Here is a 22008-nt window from a genome sequence, read left to right as displayed (position 1 = left end):
ACCTATGGGCTTATGAGGACTTTCAAAACACATTGTTTAAACGAGTTGGGTGTCTGATTTCCTGAAGATAAGAGTTGACTGCAGCATTGTGGGTAAGACACAGAGACAGATTATTAGCTTGCACTTGACACCGCTGCTATAAGTCCTCGTGATTTTCTAGTGTCTTGGGTATATGGAAAATAAAACTTTAAGGATTCCTGACCACTTTTTTCCACTCTGAAGAGAGATTGCTCAGCTTTAATTTAACCTTGCCATGTGTTTCCATGTAACAGCAGCTGCAGTGCTTTGCTGACTATAATTAAAAATATCATGTGTTCAGTCAGGAGGTTTCTATAGTCAACACAGATTAGTTTTGTGTAAATTTGCATCCTTTGGAAAAGAGTGATCACATGTGTTTATACTTCTCTGTGCCTTTTCATATAGTTTACGTAAATGTGTGTCCATGTAAAACCTTTGTGAGAGTAGAGCAGTTCAGATTCTGTATATTGTCTCAGTGGTGTAGTGTGCCCCCACGTGCACTCTCCCCCATCTTTCCTGGCTATTAGATGAGTGTTTGTGTGCTACCCCAGGGTTGCTCAGAGGGCAAACTGAGTCCTGCTGCACATCAACAACAAGAGGCTGTAATGAGCCAAATGTAAATAGTGCGTTTCCAGAGGGGAAGTGTGATGGGATTTGAGAGGAACATCTGCTTCTTGTCTCCCGCAGACTCCAGAGGACCACGAGGGTGAAACAGGGATCAAGTCTAAGGAGGCTCGCAAGTACATCTTCAACTGCTTGGATGATATGGCGCAGGTATGCTGTTTCAGTATCACAAAGCATGTCTTCCTACGAATCGGACAATAGGTATATTATTTGCTTTTGCTCTTGTCTATTGCTTCAATCACAACCTTTTTCAAACTTGAAGCCTCCACTGATGGGTTCTACTCAGCCCAATTTGATCCATCACATCTATCAGATATTTAAAATCCTTTAAAATATTTATCCTGTCAAGGCCCGATCTCCAGATGCAGTGTAGCCCTGCTGCTATATAGAAATTTACAGAGTGAAATGAAAGCAGCTGTTCACTGAAACCCCTCCTCAACTCTGTCTCTGCTCTTCATTTTGCTTAACCGCTATCTAATAAGTTACAGACAGACATTTGAGCTGAACATGTGGTGAGGCTTTTTAACGTGTTTTATATGTACAGTTTGCTTTCTTATTTATGCTGGAGTGAGTGTTGTGGCTATGTCGTCACTTTGTACATCTATAGTGCAAGTGAGCATGTAGAAGGCAAGGTTGCAAAATGTTGCTCTCATTCTCACTTACTAACACACAAACACATGCACACATTCCAGAAGGTCCCCCACCAGTTTTCCAGACCAGCTCAGTGTGACCCGCATCATATTGTGTCTGCATGACTCAACTGATTAGCCCCTCTCCCTCTGCAGCCCTGCATGTCACATGTCGGAATCTCTTTGTTTAGAAGATCTTACATAACCCCAGGAAGTGACTTATATAGTAGACTTATATATGGAAAAGTGCTGCTACTGAACACAGCTAAGTCTAATGTCACTTTCCTATATGACTCAGACTGAATTCATCTCTCCATGGTGGGAAAGTTCACATGTAGCCATGACATTTTGATAGGACGTGCCTGACAGTGAGATGATAGTGAGTGTTGTTTTGTTCACTCTCGCTCGGCCAAACTGGTTCTGCGGACAGATATGGCAGCGGTGATGGAAAATTACAACTCGAATCTGTGACAGTACTCTCTTGTCATCATGCACCCAGATCCAGCTTCTGATTATGACTAGCCAAGAGATAAGAGTTAAGCAGGTGAATTATTTCTTTTGGAAGATGGCCATCTTGGTACACAACCAGCTGCAGCCTCTGGAAAAAGTTCATGTGGATAGGCAACACATGTAGTGACTGAAATGATGGAGACAATTATGGTTGTCCAGTAGCGCCTAGGGCCGCTGTCAGGCCTGTCTGGAATAACATGCAGTCGGCTGGGACAAGATAGTATCGCTGCCTGGGCTTGTTGAATTTACAGTTACACACACACACACACACACACATGCAGCACAGAGTTTAATGAAACCAACCTGCACTGGTATGATATCCCTTGGGTCATCTCTCTCTCCAAAGCTCCAAGCTCTGTTTGCCATCTTCCTCTCACTGTTGCAGCCAGACTCAGCTTACTACAAAAACACAGAGGAGATACAGTAGAGCTGCACGAGCTTAATGTGGGAGAAAACTGCCTATTTTGCCCTATCTCACTATCCCGACCGTATAAACAAGTCAGCATTGTGGACATCTGTCTCTGCGTGTATAATGGATGATATAGCTGAAGGCCCTGAAAGACAGAGGGGCTGGGTGCCAGGAAGAGATAATGAACCTCTTTTCAGTCGTGGGAAATGTGGGGAGGCTTTAGTCACAAGTATATCTAATTTGAGTAAATCAGACACCAACTTACAGCAAATGCAGGACCCCGCTTGAGGCCTGATGTAGATTGGAGGAAAGCTGGAACGGCTCGAAAATGGATTCACTTTGATCTGCAATCCTTCAATATCTCCGTTGATAGGACTGAGGCCATGGCAGGAGGAGCAGCATGGTCTTCACCTTATCTCTCTTTTATTACATGCACTTACAAATACGCTTTTCCTTTCCTCTGCTACTCTTCCTACTGAGAAAATAAAGTTTATGGGTAAACGCTGTAGTGCTGTGCGGTAGACAGGCCTGCATCCTGCATGCCCAGCTCCACATCTCCTGAGGCGTAGCCCAATCTGTCTCTCTGCTCGACATCTGCCATCCCTGCCCTTACTCCAGAGTGGCATGTCAGTGGCACAGATGTGGCTCCATAAACAACAGTTGACATGCAAGACACGCAAGACTGACCATGTTAGTTGAAGCCCCTGGTCTTCAAGTTTTTTAGGATCATTTTCATTTTAATTTATGATTGGAAAATGTCAAATGTTGCCTTTTGCTGTTACTGAAGGGAAATGAAGCATGAGAATATCTTTTTTATCTAATATATTCACATATCTTAATTTAATGGATGATAGGAAAATTCTTTCTCCTCTTCGGGCTTCTTCTTATCCAGTCTGATCACCTCAGCCAACTCCCACCTGCTACGCATGTGCAACCAAACTGTGTACATTTCCCAAAGTCATCTCTTCCACTAGCAGAGGACGATGTGATTATTTCTCACCTCATTCTGCAGATTACTCCTTTATCACAGGCAGTGGAGATGGCAAGCAGAGAAGGGATGGTTGCAGAGACTGAATAACCTGCATAGAGAAAGAGAATTGAATCAGATTTTGCAGTGTTGACTGGCAGCACATCTGATAGCCCCTGGAGCAGGCCTACAGATAAGCGCTGCGTCTTTATTAAAAACAGGCCTGCTACCTCTGCATGGCAGTCACAATAAACAAGGCTGCCTGTCTGTTGCCACTGTCCCTGTCTCTGTCCTCGCACTGCCTGCTTGGCTTTTTTGCCAAGCCGAGACTTGCTCTATGACCTTGTCCCACTTGCTTCGTTGCTCACCCCACACGACAACCCCAAAAGTAAACCTGCTCATTGGTCCCTTGCCTAACAAATCAATTCTTCCAAGCTATGTTGCTTTTTCATTAGAGCAGAAATCTACAGAAATCTGCTTTACCCAGTATTTATCCACAAACCTAAGCCGCAATGTTTAATACAGATGAAGCAACACGATGTTCCAAGGCAGCTTCCCAGAATTGCCTCAGAACATATTTAGGTTAAGTTGTCTCATGTCAGCTTCCCAGAGGCATTCACAAAATGGTGTCCTTTGTGAAAGGTTTTTTTTTAATGACTAGCCAATGGTAGCTTTATTGGGTTCATGTTTTTTGTTTGTTTTCACATCTCAGGAATAGATAAAAATCTCACTGAAGGCGCCAGATATTCCAAGTGGTGCTATAAATACCAGTGCAAATGTTTATAATGTCACTAAGGTGCAAGGTTATCACTGGGCTCTGTGACACACACACACTGACACCCTAACTGATGCGGCCTTGTGAGTATTAATAGGCCTCTGTATGGGAGTAAGCTGCGGGAGAGATTTTTCTCTGTCGTCGGCAGAAACATTATAGACCTTGAATGCTCAATCAGCCATTGAAGAAGTATTTGAAATGCTAAGTTGCTCGTGTGTTTGTTTCGTGCCTGCAGGTGAACATGACATCAGATCTGGAGGGAAGCGACATGCTGGCAGAGAAGGCTGATAGGAGGGAGTTCATCGACTTGTTAACCAAGATGCTGACCATTGACGCAGACAAGAGGATCACCCCTATCGAAACGCTCAACCACCCCTTTGTCACTATGTCGCATCTCCTCGATTTCCCGCACAGCACACAGTACGAGCTGAACAGACCCTGTTGTTGTTGTTGTTTATATAATTATCATTTTGAACAGTGAAATAACATCTGCCACTGTCACAAGACGGGGCACTCATTCCTTCTCTGTCTCCGTCACTCTCTGTCCGTGCAGTGTGAAGTCGTGCTTCCAGAACATGGAGATCTGTAAGCGTCGTGTCAACATGTACGACACAGTCAACCAGAGCAAGACGCCCTTTATCACCCATGTCGCCCCCAGCACCTCCACCAACCTCACCATGACCTTCAACAACCAGCTGAACACTGTGCACAGCCAGGTACAACTGAAAAAAAATAAAAAATAAGTATGCTGTTAGGCAACCTCTGATAGTGAGCTTTTATACTGCCAGATTCAAGTATGTAAATTATTTTAGCTATGGGTTACTACATTTCCAAAGTAGGTTCAAATAACATTGTGATTGAGGAAATGCAGCTGGAAAGAGATAAAACTACAGATAAAAATAAAAGTTGACTAAAGGAAGGAATCACATGACACACTTAGAGCACTGCATATGTAGTGTATATGTATAAATACATATAATATGTATATGTGATGTGCATGTATCACAATAGATAATTTAAGCTGAGCTGAAACCCCTCAAGCAACAATATGAAAGATGCATCTAGCTTACACACCCAGTCAAATGCTGTCTTAACCAAATAATTGTACTATAAACACCCAACTGTCAGTAGCTGAACAGCTTAGCAGCCCGTAAGCGGCTGTTTGTCCCTTTGTTCTATGTTTTTTCTGTCCGTTCTCCCTGTCTGTCTGCGCGTTTCCATGCTTACTGGCCTGCCTTTCTGCCTTGGTGCATGTATATCTGTCTGCCTGCATTTCTGTCTGTGCCCCAGGTCCTGTGGGATTGTCACAAAGTGCTGATTACACACATGACAAGCCCCACTTCCTGCTTGCCTTGCATTCTGGGGCTTTCAGGCCTTAAGAATCCCTTTACCAGGCTTCCTCTCTTTTTCCCTCCTCTCACTCCTGTCCTCCTCTGTCTTCTCTTCTTTCCCCCCATTTCCCTGGGTTGAGCCTGTGGTGCTTTACCACTTCATTCCCGTACGGTCTGTGAATCGAAACTGCTGACTTTTGGCTTATGCCGGAATCACCGAGCGTCGGGTTGCAAGGTTTCCAGATTGTGCTTAGTTACAACTCCTGCTCCCCTCTCGCCCCCACCCCTCTCTTTAGTAAACAGAGTTCTTTATCACCAACTATATCGAGCCGGCTCACACTGTGTAGCATGCGACAAAAAACCCATCTTGCTGTGATTTAAATGGATTAACATTGCCGCAGCTTGTCTTTTCTGCGCCTGGCTCTCGGGGCATATAGACAGACTTAAGTTAGTGATTTATTCAACCCGATTCATTTGCAAGGCTGGAATGCATCTTTGGCTTGTATTTTGCTGCTTCCGTGCTTGTGTATGATGAATGCCACAGTGCCATATTGATTATGTTCCCTCCCCTGGTGTTCATTGAACACACTAAAGAGTGCAAATGAAAAATGAAAGCGCTGTCTCTGTATTTCCCTCCGCCCCTATGTACGGTTAATGAAAGGGCTAAAATTAGACAGTGTCTTGTGGAGCAAATGCTACTTATGAGCTGAGCAAACGGTGTCTCTTAAAAGCATTCTTAGTAGTCCCCATGTCTTATTAATGGTCAAGACATGCTGGAGTTACCTAAGCTTACATAATTATAGAATGACTGCTGGCTTTGAAATATTACTCTTGTCAGGCATATTGATTTGGAGGCTAGATAGTGAAGTTGTGACATGAAATGTCAAATTTTGCTGCAGCTTATTATATTGGCTCATATCGATTCTGTAACATTTACATTTAAACTTTAAGACTTTGAATATGATCTCGTTATAATTGTAACACGCATCATCTAAATGCTAAATAAATGTTTTTGCTGTTGTATTGTTGCCAAACTGTGTACTGAAAGCATTAATACATTTCAAGTTTAGTATATTGTCACTATAGAGAGTATACATTTTCTGTCCAGCAGCTCATTATTCTAGTATAAAGAAGTATTGTTCGTTTGGCTGTTAAGTGCTGTTAATGATACAAAATTACAAAACTCAGTGTAAATGCACTCTGGTGCCATTTTGCTCATTGATGGTTGATTATTCTAAGAATTGTAGAATTGATTGCATCTCTCCTCACATTCCTCTCTCCCTCTAATTAATCAAATCAACAGTCCGCATATTTTAAGGCGCGTTCAAATCAGTCTTCCAATTTCCTTATTTTTCCATGAGCTCTCATCAATGATGGATGCCCCGCCATCCATCTTTTCTTGATCTCGTGGTAGTTTTGCATCTTTGCATGTGCCTTTTTTTTGCAAGAATGTTGTTATCGTTCTGTTTTTACCATGCCTGCTACTCCACCCTTCCCTCCTTGGAGCTCTTCCACTTCCCTGTCATTCCCATCAGTACCTCCACTCTCATGAATTTTATTTTGGTCCCATCATTCCTTTAGGCCACCAACCTGGCTCCCTCCTCCACCAACAATGCCACCCTTTCCTTTGCAAGTCCTGATGTCTCCATACTAAACTACCAATCTGCACTCTACCAGCCCACCGCTGCCTCCATGGCAGCCGTGGCCCAAAGGAGCATGCCCCTGCAGCCGGGGGCTCCTCAGCTCTGCGCTGCCCGACCCGACCCCTTCCAGCAGGCGCTCATCGTCTGCCCACCTGGCTTCCAAGGTAAGGAGGTCTAACCCGTCAGTATGCTTTAATATGAACGGATAGAGTGAGTCATCTGTGCTAAACACAAGATCTCAGCCATGAGCACCTGCACTTGCAACAAGCCATTATAAAACACAATTAAACAGCATTTATTTACATACTGTACACCACTGTAGTCGGGTTCAGTTCTATCTCTATATCTGTGCACAGATCGTACTCCTCTTTTTGCTAACTTTTTGTCATTTTGTTTTGCAGCTTTAGCCTAGCACCCCACAGGCACTGTCAATCGTACCATACAAACAGTGATTCAATGATAACTTGATGAGGCAATTAATCATTTGAAAGGAAATTTAATATCTTTGTGTAATGCTTACTCACCCCCCTTTTGTCTCTTTTGTTTGCACTGGGACAGCAAGTGCTCTAAGGCATTATTCTATTTGTTTATTTATTCTTACTGTGGAATGGGTGATAAAAAGAATTTCCATTATTAGAAACTGTTTTTATACTATTTCCATGACTACTGTTTTTATTTTTTTATTTTAAGTAGTGTTGCTATGTTCGAACATAGCAGAAGAGCTTTGACATCTGTGGAATGCAGTGCGCATATATAACACATTATCAGATCTATACCTTTTGCAGATGGCATGAGATTGTTTAAGTGACAGATATGGAGAGTATTGCTGTATTTATTTGTTAACATCCTTTGTGAACATGCTTTATTTGTGCACAGGGCTGCAGGCGTCCCCTTCCAAGCACACCAGTTACTCTGTGCGGATGGAGAATGCTGTTCCCATAGTGACCCAGGCCCCTGGTGCTCAGCCTCTTCAGATCCAACCTGGCCTGCTTACACAGGTAGGAAGACACTCAAGTATCACAACAAGGAACTAATAGAGTTTTTTGGGGTCTTAACAATAACAGTTCCTGTCAGACTTGAAACTGCTCACATTCAAACAAAGCTCTCTGCATCCCTTTTTTATAAGCCATCGCTAAGAATAGTATCTATCGATGGAGGCTGAAAATCACTCAGTGTTCGTGACCCTGCCCCTGCCCCTGCTGGCAGCTGTTTTTTCCTGGGCGCATTCAGGCCAAGCTCTCCTGTGCATTGCTCTCTGTCTCTCTCTCTCTTTCTCTCCTCTTTCTCTCTCCCCCTTGCTCACTCTCTCCTATGCCCCGCTCTCCTGGAGGCTGAGGCTGCCACGGTCTGATGCACACAAAGGCAGGAGCCTTTCACACAGAGAAGGCCTTCACTGAGGCCTGCACAGCGGAGCCGGAGCTTTAGCTGCTAGTATACAGTTGTTGAAATTAACAGAGAGTGACTGTGCATCACTCTCTCTGCACACACACACACACACACACACACTGCAGACCACTTCCATCACCACACCACCTCTTTCCCTATGGAAATTTCCATGAAGGCTTTAAATATCCCTGAGAATCCAGGGAGTTTGAAGCACTCCCTTATCTCCAGTTAATCATGCAGTAGGCAGGCAGGCAGGCAGCAAAGCTCTGTGTGTATGTGTGTGCGCGTGCCTGTGTTTCTATGGTGGGTTAATCTGTCAGATACCAAATGGTGATTAGCTCCAGGGCTGCTTCCAAGTCAGGCGCTCCAAATTACAGGCCTCAGAGGATCCCGGGAGGTCAGGGGAAGCTTGGATGAGGCTCTGCATGACCACAGAATTTACAACATTACCAGATCCATTGATATAATGGATCTATCAGAGGCAAAATACAAAAAAACAACATCCATGTCTTTTTATGGAAGTGTAAATTACATGAAATGATATATCAAGTGTGGATCACACATTGCTGCCTTGCTCTGCAGGTATTCACCTCTGTCTGCACACATGTTAAACAAAGACAGGCAATAGTTAACGCAAGCAGATGGTTTATATAGGCCAGCGAGCAGCACACCTAATAACTGGGTGTGTGGTGTGTGTGTGTTTATTCCTTTACTGTGGGAGGTCTTGCAGGCTTGGCTGAGTCGTTGTTTGCCTCTCGGCTGCATTCTCCCCACCTGCGCCTTCACCCACCCACAGCTCACTGTTGTCCATGCACCCTTTGCCCACCTCAGACCCATGCAAGTTTAGCCCCGAGCTCCCTGGGTGTGCAGAGAGGGGGCAGAGTGAAGGAGGCTCCAAGCAGGGAGGCAGGGAAACCAGCAGGACCTTTATCTGGAGCAGGAATGCAGAAAATGTGGAAACAATTGGGGAGTGAGAGCTGGGGCTTTCAAAGCCCCGAGGTGACAAAGGGTTTTCACCCGGGGAGTGTAGGTCGAGGTGGGAGGCGGTGGGCTGCTGATAGTGATGGTAGGCTCTGAGAAGAAAGAAAACGGCCTCTTAACTGGGTTACCATTTCAGGGCAGACAGGCTGGTTATACAACACAGACGCCTAGTGAGAGAGGCATGTAGAGTGCCAGGAATGGAGATATAGCGAGCAGGGCGGAGAAGCAGGAGATGGATGGATGGATGTATTAGAGTCTCTTAATGGCATGTTGATAAAAGGCCTTGGCTGTGGTCTTAAATGTAAAGACCATCACCAGCCCCAGAATGTTCCATTAGAGATGTCAGTCATCAGCGCGCAGACAAGGCAGCTCTATTGGCCTGCAGATTCCCCCTGCAGCAATTCAACTACAGCCTGGTTAGTTTGGACTTTGCAATGTGCCTTAGACAAAAACAATTCTACTTTCAGGAGCCTGCAGCCAGAATACAGAACAGAACAGCTACTTTGTGTCAGATTATAATAAGAACAGACGGAGCAAAGCAAAGATGTGAATACAATGATAAAGGTTAAGATAAAGATACAGTTATAAGATAAAGGTATAAATAAAGTTACTGTACTTTATGCACAGATTATCTGCTTTCCATTTTGCATTTTGACACATGGTGCCTAACAGGTTGACACATGGTGCCTCTTTCCCTCTCTCTCTCTGTCTCTCTTTCTCCCCTTCTCGCTTCTTTCTGTCTGTCCTTCTCTTCCTCTATGTAAACTTGTGTGTGCCGCTGCACATACTGATGCCGTTGTAAATAGATGTGCAAATGGTATTAAAGGAACAATTCATTAGCCCTGACATTAAAGTGCTAATCAATAGAGCTGCATTAAACTATTAGGGTTACACACACAGTAACACACAAACACACTTGGGCATGCACGCACACGCACACACACACACACACACTCATCTTGGCACATCTTGGGGCATATTATGCCTGATACTCCTCCTGTTCTGCATCAGAAATACAAAGTAGCCTCTTTCACAGCAGCTTGAATTGGCCTACGAATTTAATTAACATAGGTTGATTTGACTTGAAGACAAACACGTAATCACAGTTACACACACACACACACACACACACATACATACATATACACATATACACTCACTCACACACAAAAACAAAGAAAGAAGCTGCTGTACATCTTTATTAAGTTCTGGTCTTATCTCTTTTGTCGATGGATGTCTCCTTGAAGCTGGCGGAGTTCATTTTGCATGCCCAGTAGGTAGTTTAAACCAGCTGTTATGCACTTTTGAATACATGCGGTAATTTATCACAACACCCTCAAAACTCATCACCCAAGTTCAATGAGTTCCCTTTATTCATGCATTTATAATGTTTAAATTAAAAAAACGGATGTGTGAGATTAATCATGAATAACTTTTCACTCCCATGACAGCCTTCATAAAACAGTGTTAATAAAATTCATAGTGTGTATGTTTTCTGACATGGCAGCTGACTGTTTTTCTGTCCTCTTTCTGTCTGTTCAATCTCCACTTCTCGCCTTCTCCCCCTCTTTGATTATCCCCCACTCTGTGTTCTCCTACCTCAGCAGGCCTGGCCCAGTGGCACCCAGCAGATCTTGTTGCCTCCAGCCTGGCAGCAGCTCACCCACACCTCAGTCCAGCATGCCACTGTCATCCCCGACTCCATGAGCAGCACACAGCCTCTCGCCAACTGGAGGTGACCAACACTGCTTCCTTCATTTTAACTGCTCCCAGGCAATCATAACCGTGACTGATTTTGGAGGACATTTATTGATGTCTGAATATTGTGGCCTACAGCTCCAATCCACCTTTCTTTTTCTTTTTTTCAAGAATTTAGCTTAAATAAATCTAACAGGTTGACATATGTAATTTTAAAGCAAAACACTTTAACTTTATACACATAATATCAAAAGCAAGTCTGTACTTCAGGTCAGATAAATTGATTTCAGAGCAGCCAGCGGGGGTTTTATGGCTTTTATAGGTCAAAATGTGATATAGGAAGATGGAATGACATAAGACTGATTGAGTGAGGAGCCTGTCCCTGACAGCTTGTCCTTTATCTTTAATGAATCAAAGTCCCTGAGTGAACACTGGCCTTTTTATAAGAGCAGATCTACCTCAGGGAGAGGGGATATACATATGTACATGTAGAGACGTCACGTCAAGTATAGCCTGTCACCGTGATGACTCACTCAATAAATGGATGGATACTGTAGATGGGAGAAGGAGATCTGCAGGGAGATAAGGAGGATGCAGGTATATAATATGTATGTGGAGGGCTGGTGTGGCCATGTATGCTCAGGTTAATTCAGAGCTGTCCATCTGTGACCAGACCCCCCCTTGTTTCTTCCACCCTTCCTGTCCAGTGGCAGCTCTGTTGTCCTCAGAGAGACGACTGGGAAAGTGTCGCACTTCCTCTGCAGAGCTATCGCTCCACAGCTGCTGGTGTCAGCTCCTCTGCCCTCCCTCTTTGCTCTCTCCCACACTTTCTCCCTCTCCTCCTTTGGTCCTCTTTAGAAAAGTTAGCTGCTGCCACCCGCTGGCTTCTGCGGGAAATACTTATCCTGTCTTTTTCCTCCCCACTGTTGGTTATCCTGTTATATCAATGTATTATTCAGTATTTTATGCTTTGCTACTTCACTTGCAGGTTTCTAATTGTTGTGGTAACATAAAACTGTGTTATATTACAGAAATTCCCATCCTCATGGCAGCCATTATAATCCCATAATGCAGCAACCAGCCTTGTTGGCTGGCCACGTCACGCTCCCATCCAACCAGACGCTCAATGTGGGTGTGGCACACGTCATGAGGCAGCCCTCAACAAATAACAACTCCTCTTCCAAAAAGAACAAACAGCACCAGATGTCTGCCAGGTACTCTAACTTGCTGTAAATCATCATACTGGCAGCTACGGATCATCCCAAAGAGATCATGATGTCCCATAGCTTTTGATTTGGAGGTCTTTGATCTTCAGCATCTGTGTGTTTTGCCCTCTAGGTGACACTTACCCTCTTCTCTGTCTTTCTATAAGGAACATGTCAGCCTACGAGGTGTCGTCCTCTCAGGCGGTGCTGTCCCCGCAGCGTTCCAAGCGGGTGAAGGAAAACACGCCTCCGCGTTGCGCTGTGCTACAGAACGGCTCGGCCTCCAACTGCCCGGCCCCGCAGGGCTGTGGGGGCGGAGGGTGGGGGCCTAGCGAAGCAGAGCAGGCTTCCAGCACCACCCGCGACCATCAGCACCAGCACCATGTCCCCAGACAGACCATCATCATCCCCGACACGCCCAGCCCTGCAGTCAGCATTATCACCATCAGCAGTGACACGGATGAGGAAGAAGACCACAAACAAAACAACAGGTCAGTTCTGGGTTTTAAAGGATTAATGTGGTTCTGTTTAGCTCAGCTGATGCAGACTAAGAAGTTAGTTTATCATTGGCGTTACCAGGGCTTCATGTTACTGTAAATTGCTTCAGAGGAAAACGATTTTCAGGCTTGTCATGAATTTTCACAACAAACACATTACAAAGGGCTGCAGTCGCAGATAGGCTAAGAAAACCTCTTTCAAAACATGGCATGCGTCTGCGTTGGCTTAGCGGGATAGAGATATGTTTTCACCATTGCCAGCAAACCTAAGAAGCCAACTTTTTGCCATCTTGTTTTCATCTTCTTTTTTTCTACATAGTTTGGTTTTACAAGATGTGTGTGCATGTTCGATTACATACCTCTGTGTTTCTGATATCAGATGACTGTGCGGCTATAAAAGTAATAAAAAGCTCACCAGGTCACCCAAGGCCAATCATTTCTGTGGCAGTGGTAGTGGTACCATTGATCAAATCACTTTTTTGACAGCGCAGTCATCTGAAAAAAGAAAAACAGTCGTGGCAAAAACAACTCCTGTATGGTGTGATATGCTGTACTGAAACGCAAAGAAGGAAATCACAAATCAGGAAGACAAAGAAAGCAATTGTGACAAAACATTCACACACTGTAAACAATACTCAGATGTATGTTTTGACACATATTCTCTGTAATAGAGTTACATTCAGGGTCTATACTTTGCTGCAGCACACAATATACAGTATTAAGGAGAGGATGTAGAATCGAACATTTATAAATAAAGCAAAAAAAAATAATCAGTAGTCCATAGATATACATACATATAATAATAATAATAATACTGATTGCCTTGTGTTGATTTCTCAGTAACATTTCGCTCTGATCCCCTTCTGTTTCCTCTAGTTCATCTTCAAAGCAGCGGAAGAATGTCATCAGTTGCGTGACGGTCCATGATTCACCCGACTCCGATTGTTCCAGCAACAACAGCCCCTACACTGTGGAGTCTAGACCCCCCAACAACAACACCTATGACACAAAGACCACCATCCTGGACAACTACAACAATGGGAACCCCCGCACCATCATCATTCCCCCTCTCAAAACCCAGAACAGTGAGGTCCCAAGTGAGTGTGAGCGCCTGATGCCAGGTAAAGGACTGTGACAGGTTCTTTCCTAACCTAAAACATAGCATCATGCATTAGCTAGTAACTATGTTTGGTATTCAAGTTGCTGCTTCCCTATTAATCACACTTGTATCCTCTCTTGTGCAGATGCAATGAACCATCAAAATTCAGCTTACAAGTTCAAATCCTCCAATGGAGTGGTGTCTGGCAATAATCACGTACCAGGGGGCGTGACTGGAGGTGGGTCCTACCGACAGCAGCGCTCAGGGCCTCACCCCCTCCAGCAGCAGCCTCTCAATCTCAGCCAGGTATGGTCAATCATGTGTTACCACTGTCAAGTCAATGTCATTTATTTATAAAGCCCCAAATGATCACAAATCACAAATTTGCCACAAGCGGCTTTAGAAGTTGTACATCATACAACACCTTCTATCCTTAGACCTTTGATTGGGATAAGGAGCAGGAACAGAGGAGGGATCCATCTTTCAGTACGGACAGGCATACAGAATAGACCAACACAGTCAAATTACAGAGAGGACTATCAATTACAGTATGGACAATCACTATGTATTAGCAGTGTGTGAATTTGTCTGTATTAAACCTCAGCTTTCCAAATTGTCAACTTTTTCAGATCATGTTTTAGCAAGTTTGACATTTTGGATTGCTTTTTCACATTCTTGTCTAGAGTAAGACGAGAATATAAAACTACCATTCCTATGTCTGTATGTTAAATATGAAGCTACTGCTAGCAGCCAGTTAGCTTAGCTTAGCATAATGACTGGAAATGGTGGAAAACAGGTAACCTGGCTCTGTCCGAGGGTAAAAGAATCTGCCGACCTGCACCTTTAAATCTCACTAATTAATGCTGTTAATCCTGTTTGTTTAATCCATGCAAAACACAGTGTTATTGGGTTATTTCTTGGCCAGATTTAGTCACTTCCTGGCTCACTTTGCTGGCTGGCTGGCAACCTCACATTGACATTACTGATCTTTGGAGGTGCTGGTAGGTGTTACCCTTGGACAGAACCAGGCTTCCCCCGTTTACATACTTTGAGCTAAGTCAAGCTAACCGGCTGCAGCCATGATGCTTCATATTTACCGTATGGACATGAGAATGATATTGATCAAGAAAATAAATAAATGCAATCTCACAAAATGTCAAACTATTAATTAAAGGTTGATGCAGTTGTGACATTATAAAATTGATGTTCAAAAGGGTTTCATACACTTAATAAATCATATTTGAGGCCACAAGGCTTTCCATGAACAACATTTTGCAATATCTTCTAGAAAGAAAATTCATTTAAGGAGAAATAAAACTGACTGATTTAGCCATTCTATCATTTCCTCTGCCAGGCCCAGCAGCATATGGTAGCCGAGCGAAATGGAGGTCATCGGCGTCAGCAAGCCTACATCACCCCCACCATCGCCACTCAGGCCCCGTACTCCTTCCATCACAATAGCCCTTCTCACACGGGCAATGTCCACCCGCACCTGGCTGCCACACACCTGCCCAGCCAACCCCACCTCTACACCTACACAGCCCCTGCTGCTCTGGGCTCCACCGGCACCGTGGCCCACCTAGTGGCGTCACAGGGCTCGGCACGCCACGCAGTCCAGCACGGAAGCTATCCACCGAGCATCGTCCACCAGGTCCCAGTCAGCATGGGCCACCGGGTGCTGCCCTCGCCCACCTTGCACCACAGCCAGTACCAGGCCCAGTTTGCCCACCAGGCCTACATCAGCGCCTCGCCCGCCTCTACTGTCTACACTGGATACCCGCTGAGTCCCACCAAGGTCAACCAGTACCCTTACCTCTAGAGAAGACACTGACTGACACTGGAGAGCCTGACCCAGCTCTGCTGCTTCCCCCAAACCCACCCGCCCTGAGCCCCATCAACATCCTAAACATCCTCTCCTCGACCTCAGACATAAACAGAGACAGAGGAACATGCAATCCTCATGAAACTGTCACATATAACTTGAAGATGTAACGACAGAGAGAAAAAGAAAAAAAAGATTCACAGCCTCTCGAGAAGGGAAAGATGGGGTTGAATTTTAATTTCAGTTCAAGATGTTTCTTTCAATTTTTTTTTCCTGAAAGGGCCAGTTTTTGCTTTTATTTGTCTATCCTTCACTTTACTTTATGAGGAAAGTAATGTCTCATTAGTTTTACAGGGAAGTTAGAAACCGGCCTTTTGGGACATTGGAGGTTTTCTGGTTTGTTTTCCTTTATTTTCCCCTCTTAAATTTGGGAAGTGACTGTTGAACAGGGGTTACTGACTGGAAGTATGGAATCCCAAGAGATTTGGGAGAAGGTGAAATACGGAAACCTGCTGCTCTTCAAAGAAAAAAATATTGATGGCCTTGAACTGTCTTAATATTTCCAAATCATTCATGGTGTGGGGAGAAAAGAGAGGCAACTCCCCTCACCCCTCCTTCTCCCGCCGAGGAGGCTTCTGGAAATATAACCAACAGAAGACAACAAACTTTATAGTGTATTTATAGATATTTTTTCCTTTATGTTTCACCTTTATGACGATACTTCAGTTTTAGCTAGGTGTCTTAGCTGGGCCCCGTTCTTAGAATGTAGCAGTCTGCACCTGTTTGTTTTTTTTGTTTTTTTCCAATACCAATAGATTTATTTGTTCCTCTTTTTTCAATGTGATTGCACAAAGTGGTTATAATAACATAGGCATGTACAACGTGATTGTCTGTGTGTGCTACTGTCAGCCATGCGTGTGTAGTCCACCTCCTCAAAATTCCTCTTCAGTCTTTAGGTTTTGACCATTGTTCCCTCGTAGTGCCTTACAGATATAATGACACAGTTTACTTGGCTTGGATCCTGAAAGCCACAAGAGACAATAGCTATACTTAGAGAGACATGTTTCCCTGGTTTGAAATCCTAGTTGGGGCAGTTGTAGCTCTCTTCCAGGTGTAGGCTTAGCCCTGGCGGTTTCTTGTCCTTAATGACAGCGTACTATAGGTGATGAAGATTAATGTCAGAGCTGTTGAGCTATTTTATTATGTGTGCATGAGATAACTTGCCTGGGGTACTTACCAAAGTCATAGATACATTCTTGTTACATTTGCTCTGGATATTAATGTAAATATGAAAATGTACAGTATAGCTGTAGCTGTAAACCTCTATCACAGTGGCACCCAAAATGTGGCTTTAGTTTGGAATATATTTGTTTATTTGTTTGTTTTTTTATCACACAAGGGAATTCATGCATCACGATTACAGAGCAGAGATATTAGCTCAGTTTTCATGTACAGGGAATGAGTTACAGTACAATGTTTGAGACACAGTAGATGTCGTTTTTAAGGTTAAAAGCTAGTCCGAGAGAAGGGCCTGACAGAAAGTGATGGTTGCCATGAGGGGGATTCTGTGAGGCTAGAGATAGCCAGGCTGCAGCGAAGAGACAGAGTATCGAGGGTTGTTTGAGAGAGATACTGTGTAGGCACGAGTGAGGGGGCTGGTTGAAAGCATAGGGTCAGTTTAGGTAGGGACTGTGGAGGGCAGGGTGAAACTCTATCTTAAATGGGACTAAAATGGTAGTAAGTTGGCACTGAGCAGGTTGATAGTAACACTGAGCCCGGGTGGTCGGTAGAAGTCGCAGGGGGCACATCCTTACCTGAATGCACACTTCTGACATGAATCCTTTTGTTGAAGTCATTTGTTGCTGTTGTTCTTTGTTTCTCCGGCAAAGATAATTGGAAGTTATTTGTTGCGGTTGAGGTTTGGGTAGCATCTCAGAGCTGCAGGAACAGGACAGAAATGCCACAGCATACACCTGGAAGGGCACCTTGTGGGCGATTCGTAGTCACTGTCCATTTGTCTTCGAAACCAGGTACACCACAGACATCGCCACGCCAGCTGAACGGGATACCTGAACACTTAGAGAACCAATAGGGCTGTCGCTTTGTGTGTTTGCTGCTTGATTTAATAGACGTCATATTTTCTCGTAGCCAATGATACAAATAATCTCCTCTGTTCATTTGTCCTCTTGAACGTGGGCACATCAGAACCGCTGGTGGTTTAGTGAAAGCCTTCCCCTCTCCTTCATGGTATGCCATAGTACTTGCATTTGAAGTGATTTTTTTTTTTTTTTAACTTAACATTATCTTGAACTTTTTGACATGGCTGTAGTACATGTTGTGTTTATTTTTAGAGATTGTTGCAATAATTCTTGTGGATGTTTTATCAGAGTGTGTGTGTTTTTATTATATGTCAGGCTCATTTCTATTTTGTAACCTGGGGGTTGATGTACAGTAGTATTTAGTATTCCATTGAGGTGGGTGCACCTGTGTAAAGTATTGCAACACTGCTGATGATAGTAAGTGTTGAGTTAATGATAATCCAGTGGGGCCCTTATAGATAGATGCTTTGGCTTGAAGGTGCCACACCCAGGTTTGAAATCCATCAATCTCTTCAAAAGTCTCTCGATGGGCCGCAAAGTGGTTTGTCATCCTGGTACTTGTTTCCCCAAATCTCTCCACTCCCCGTCAGCTCCAGCATGCAAGCCTAGGGTGCAGGCAGTTAAAGATGTGATTACATAGTATGTTGCTGGTTACATCACTCTTCTCTGTTCTGTTGTGTATTTTTTATTTTATTTTATCTACTTAATTTCCTCTAGGTCATTGGGGCCTAAGCACACACGCATAAGGGAGATGATTTTTCATTGAAATCTGTTGGCTCCTCTGTTGAGACAGACTACTGAAACATTCCACTGTTGGAGGGAATTTTGCGTTACCCATGCTACACTGCTGTCCTGTCCTCTCTCCTGTCAGCATGGGGATAGCATCGTCACACTAGGACTTTTTTCGCTCCTCCCACCAAAGAATTCAACAGATTGATCGTGTACAGCACAGTACAATACAAGCAATCCTCCACAGCGTTGCTAGAGACAGACAGGCAATAACTTCTGATCTAATCTTTAAAAGTGCTTTTGAGGATATGTTGTTTTACCCCCAAGCAAATGCATGTGGGCATTCGATGTACAAGTACACAGGGAGGATTTAACATACTTAATGCATACAGCACAGTCATTAATTTGCGTAGAATCTGGATATTCAACTATGAGAAGAGCTGCAGTCTGTTTTAAAGCTTGTCATGCTTTACCTCCATTACTCCCCACACTTGGCCCCTGTCTAGATTGAATGATCAATAATTATCTAACCTCTCTCCAAATTGTTAAGCCAGTTATTTTTTACGTTGTTGATGTTGTAGCTTTATTGGTGTTGTATGAATATGAATTTGTAAAAAAAAAATTGTTTTACATTAGCGTGCCATGGAATAGAATGATCTGTAAAAATGAATTAATCAAAAATGTACCAACTATACCTTTAAAACCATGGTCACCTGCACAAAATGAATGTAATACGTGACCTGCGACATTTGAAATGGCTTTAGATCTTTCTCAGTGGGTGACCATTCATTTAATTTCTACACCGTTTGTGGCCATGCATGATGCAATAATTATACATCTGATCTCCAGCAAAATCCCATAATGTAAGAGAGAAATAATGTAAAATTACCACTATCCTCATAATTAGGGGATATCAAATAATTGCTATTTTCTCAAATGAAACATCCAGTTAAGAGAAGCCCTGTATGCGCAGCATTGTGGAAAATGACTTGATGTGTATGATACCTTTGTCTTTTGCTCTGTTTCACATAACCAATGTTTTGTGTGTTTTATAAGAAAGGGGAATCAGAAATGTGAGCATTAACGTAGATCGAGTGACCTTACAATTACCAAAATGTGCTTAAGTAGAGTGTAAAAATGTTTTGTGTTGTTGAGGTGAGCATAGCCTTCCCAGCTAGCGACTTTATTGTTAGAGTACTGCCTTCCAAATAACCAACAATACCTCCAAAGGTTCAAGGTGACATTTAAATTAGAGAAAAGTAAATAAGGCAGTATCCCACCCTGAAGTCTGGCATTCTCCTATAAAATGCACTCAAACTTATAATTTTGCTCATGGTGTTATCGTGAATACTCCTCCTCCTCCTGGAACTTAGAAAATTCTTAGAAACATTCCTGAGAGCAAGATGGCACACTGTGCTACATTAGTCTTCAGGCAAACTTCTTCAAAGTGAATTGAAGCTCAGCAAGAAGTGAACTGACAACCCGCAACATCAACCTGCACACACGTACAGTGTAAACCGTTTGGCAAAGTTGCAGCTGCTTCCCAAAGTACAAAGGGGTTAGGAACAGGTGTTAGGTGGATTAATCATGAGCTGATGTACTGTCTGTCACCAGGAAATTCATAATCTAGCTACACAAGCATTCTTAAAGCCCTTTTGGATGAGTGTATGTTTTTTTTTTTTTCTAACCTTTGTTGAGGAGATCTGCTCCTTTTGCTGGCTATTCCTTGGGGGAATTCAGGGTGAGGTGGTCAAGGTTTGATGCCATCACTGATAAAGGCTGTCAGATGATTACAATGTATGAATTTAAGAACCAAAACTGATTCAAATACAATTGCTTTCCTACTATCTTCATTAATTCTAATTTGTGTGAAACCAAGCAAGGATACGGATTAATTTATACCACCTTAAATCGCCAAATCGCTGTGTTTGTAAGATGTTTGGTCTGACTTTACAAAACTAAAAAATGTAGTTTTTCCCATCTTACTTTCAGAGAGATTTCTAGCTAAAGATGGCTGTTTTTGTGGTGTCAATAAATGGAATCTAGAAGTGGTAGACCAAAGCTACAATTAAAGTTAGATTTTCCCATTTACACTCCAAAAATATTCATCCTCAGCTAGAGGTCAGGTTTAAGTCACAATCCCTTTTGGTAAATTCTAACAGTTAATTAGTGTAGCTCAATTGCTAAAACAGCTACTTGCACAACTTTATTCATTCAAGTGTTATATCAGTTAATTTACATTTTCTAAAAACCTAAGAGCGCATCAAACCCTGACCCCCTTTTGTGTCCATTGCTGTATGGTTTCTCAATGGTGTAAAATCTCATTCTTTGTCGATAAAGCTAATGTGTGCTGCAGTATTTCCTAGTATACTTCTCTGTTAATTGTCTTTTCTTATTTACTTTTTGTTTATTGGGGTGTGATGTCTCATTATTTCAATCTGTTGATGTAGCGTTCTATGTATACCCTGTTCCTTAGCTTAATATTATTAAGTATGTTATGAGAATGGATATTTTACTGGCTTTATAGAATGTTTAAATAAATATAATAATGACAATAAGAAGAAGGATTAATTAAACCTCCTAACAAGTTGAGTACTTGCTACTAAGCGCTTGTGTTACCATTATGATGTTGTGTGCTTCTCTTAATCATTTTCGTTGTAGAAAAATGGAGTGAATTTATATTAGGCTTCAAAAAAACTAATGATAGCATTGTAAATTTTACAGGAGGATTTTAACAGACAAACAGCTTCGTCAAATAGAAGAATATAGTTATTTTAATTGTCCTCTTTACTAACTGTAGGGTGAGAAGGGGCTCGCGTTGTGGTGAACTATGTTATAGCTTGTTATTCACTGTTACTTTTGATCATTTTTTCGGTCTCCGAGGTGAATCGAGTTATTAATGAGAATTTGTATGCTCACATATGCATATTGTATATGTGTAGAAATGTAATCACACTTTGTCTTGGATTTACATTAAACTGTTAAGTCACGGCACCAGTCTCTTGTTTTATGCTGTGGTGTGTGTATCTGTGTTTTGGTTTGTGGTGAGTGCTTAAGCATATAACTCAAAGGAAATAAAAATATACAATAAGTGTTCTTCACACCATTATTCCATCGTGACATTTAAAGGCCATGCACAGAGGTGTTTTCACTTTTTCTATCTGATTAGACTGATTATCTGAAGTTTGATGTTGGGAGGAGCTGTCCTAGGAATTGCATGAGGTCACCAAACTACATGTATCTATTACAGTGATTTAGGTGTCAGTTGTCCTGCAAGTGAAAACACCTGTGTTGGTAGACCATGGTTGTATAGGGGCTTCAGTGTGTTCAACTTACTATATTTCAGGACCAAAGGATTTATTTTATTAAGCTATATGAAGCAGGCTTTTCTCCTTGGTAAGATGTATTTTGGATTAGTGGTCAAAAGAACCATCCATCACCTTAAATTCCTGTGTTGGTAAGCATACATCCTGTCAAAGTGGCTCTGAGCAAGACACTGAATCCGGTAGTGGAAGAAGTATTCCATTCCTATACATAAGTATAAATAATTTATTGTATAAAAAAGTGTAAAAATCCTAAATGGATA

At 42.8% G+C, this 22008-nt stretch overlaps 1 protein-coding gene across 4 annotated transcripts in view; it reads left to right on the top strand.

Annotated features, from left to right (window-relative positions):
- The window catches only part of hipk2 (homeodomain interacting protein kinase 2), a 77871-nt gene extending 56455 nt beyond the window's left edge, over positions 1–21416 (top strand). Inside the window, exons 5-15 of one of the 4 annotated variants that reach the window (XM_035664494.1) lie at positions 706–792; positions 4168–4352; positions 4486–4648; positions 6941–7070; positions 7783–7904; positions 10878–11008; positions 12003–12185; positions 12344–12667; positions 13550–13794; positions 13918–14078; positions 15127–21416. In XM_035664494.1, the coding sequence (XP_035520387.1) occupies positions 706–792; positions 4168–4352; positions 4486–4648; positions 6941–7070; positions 7783–7904; positions 10878–11008; positions 12003–12185; positions 12344–12667; positions 13550–13794; positions 13918–14078; positions 15127–15591 (2196 nt within the window). In that variant the 3' untranslated portion in view covers positions 15592–21416. Of the gene's footprint in view, positions 1–705; positions 793–4167; positions 4353–4485; positions 4649–6844; positions 7071–7782; positions 7905–10877; positions 11009–12002; positions 12186–12343; positions 12668–13549; positions 13795–13917; positions 14079–15126 lie in introns of all 4 variants that reach the window. The other 3 variants (XM_035664492.1, XM_035664493.1, XM_035664491.1) reach the window with 3 other exon arrangements.
- Positions 21417–22008: the final 592 nt, after the last annotated feature.

This window comes from Morone saxatilis, unplaced genomic scaffold, assembly GCF_004916995.1.
Source record: "Morone saxatilis isolate NCDOM2014 unplaced genomic scaffold, NCSU_SB_2.0 Contig2, whole genome shotgun sequence".
Lineage (NCBI taxonomy): Eukaryota > Metazoa > Chordata > Actinopteri > Moronidae > Morone > Morone saxatilis.
The sequence above is the reverse complement of the archived record's forward strand: the minus strand, read 5'-3'. Positions and strand labels throughout refer to the sequence as shown.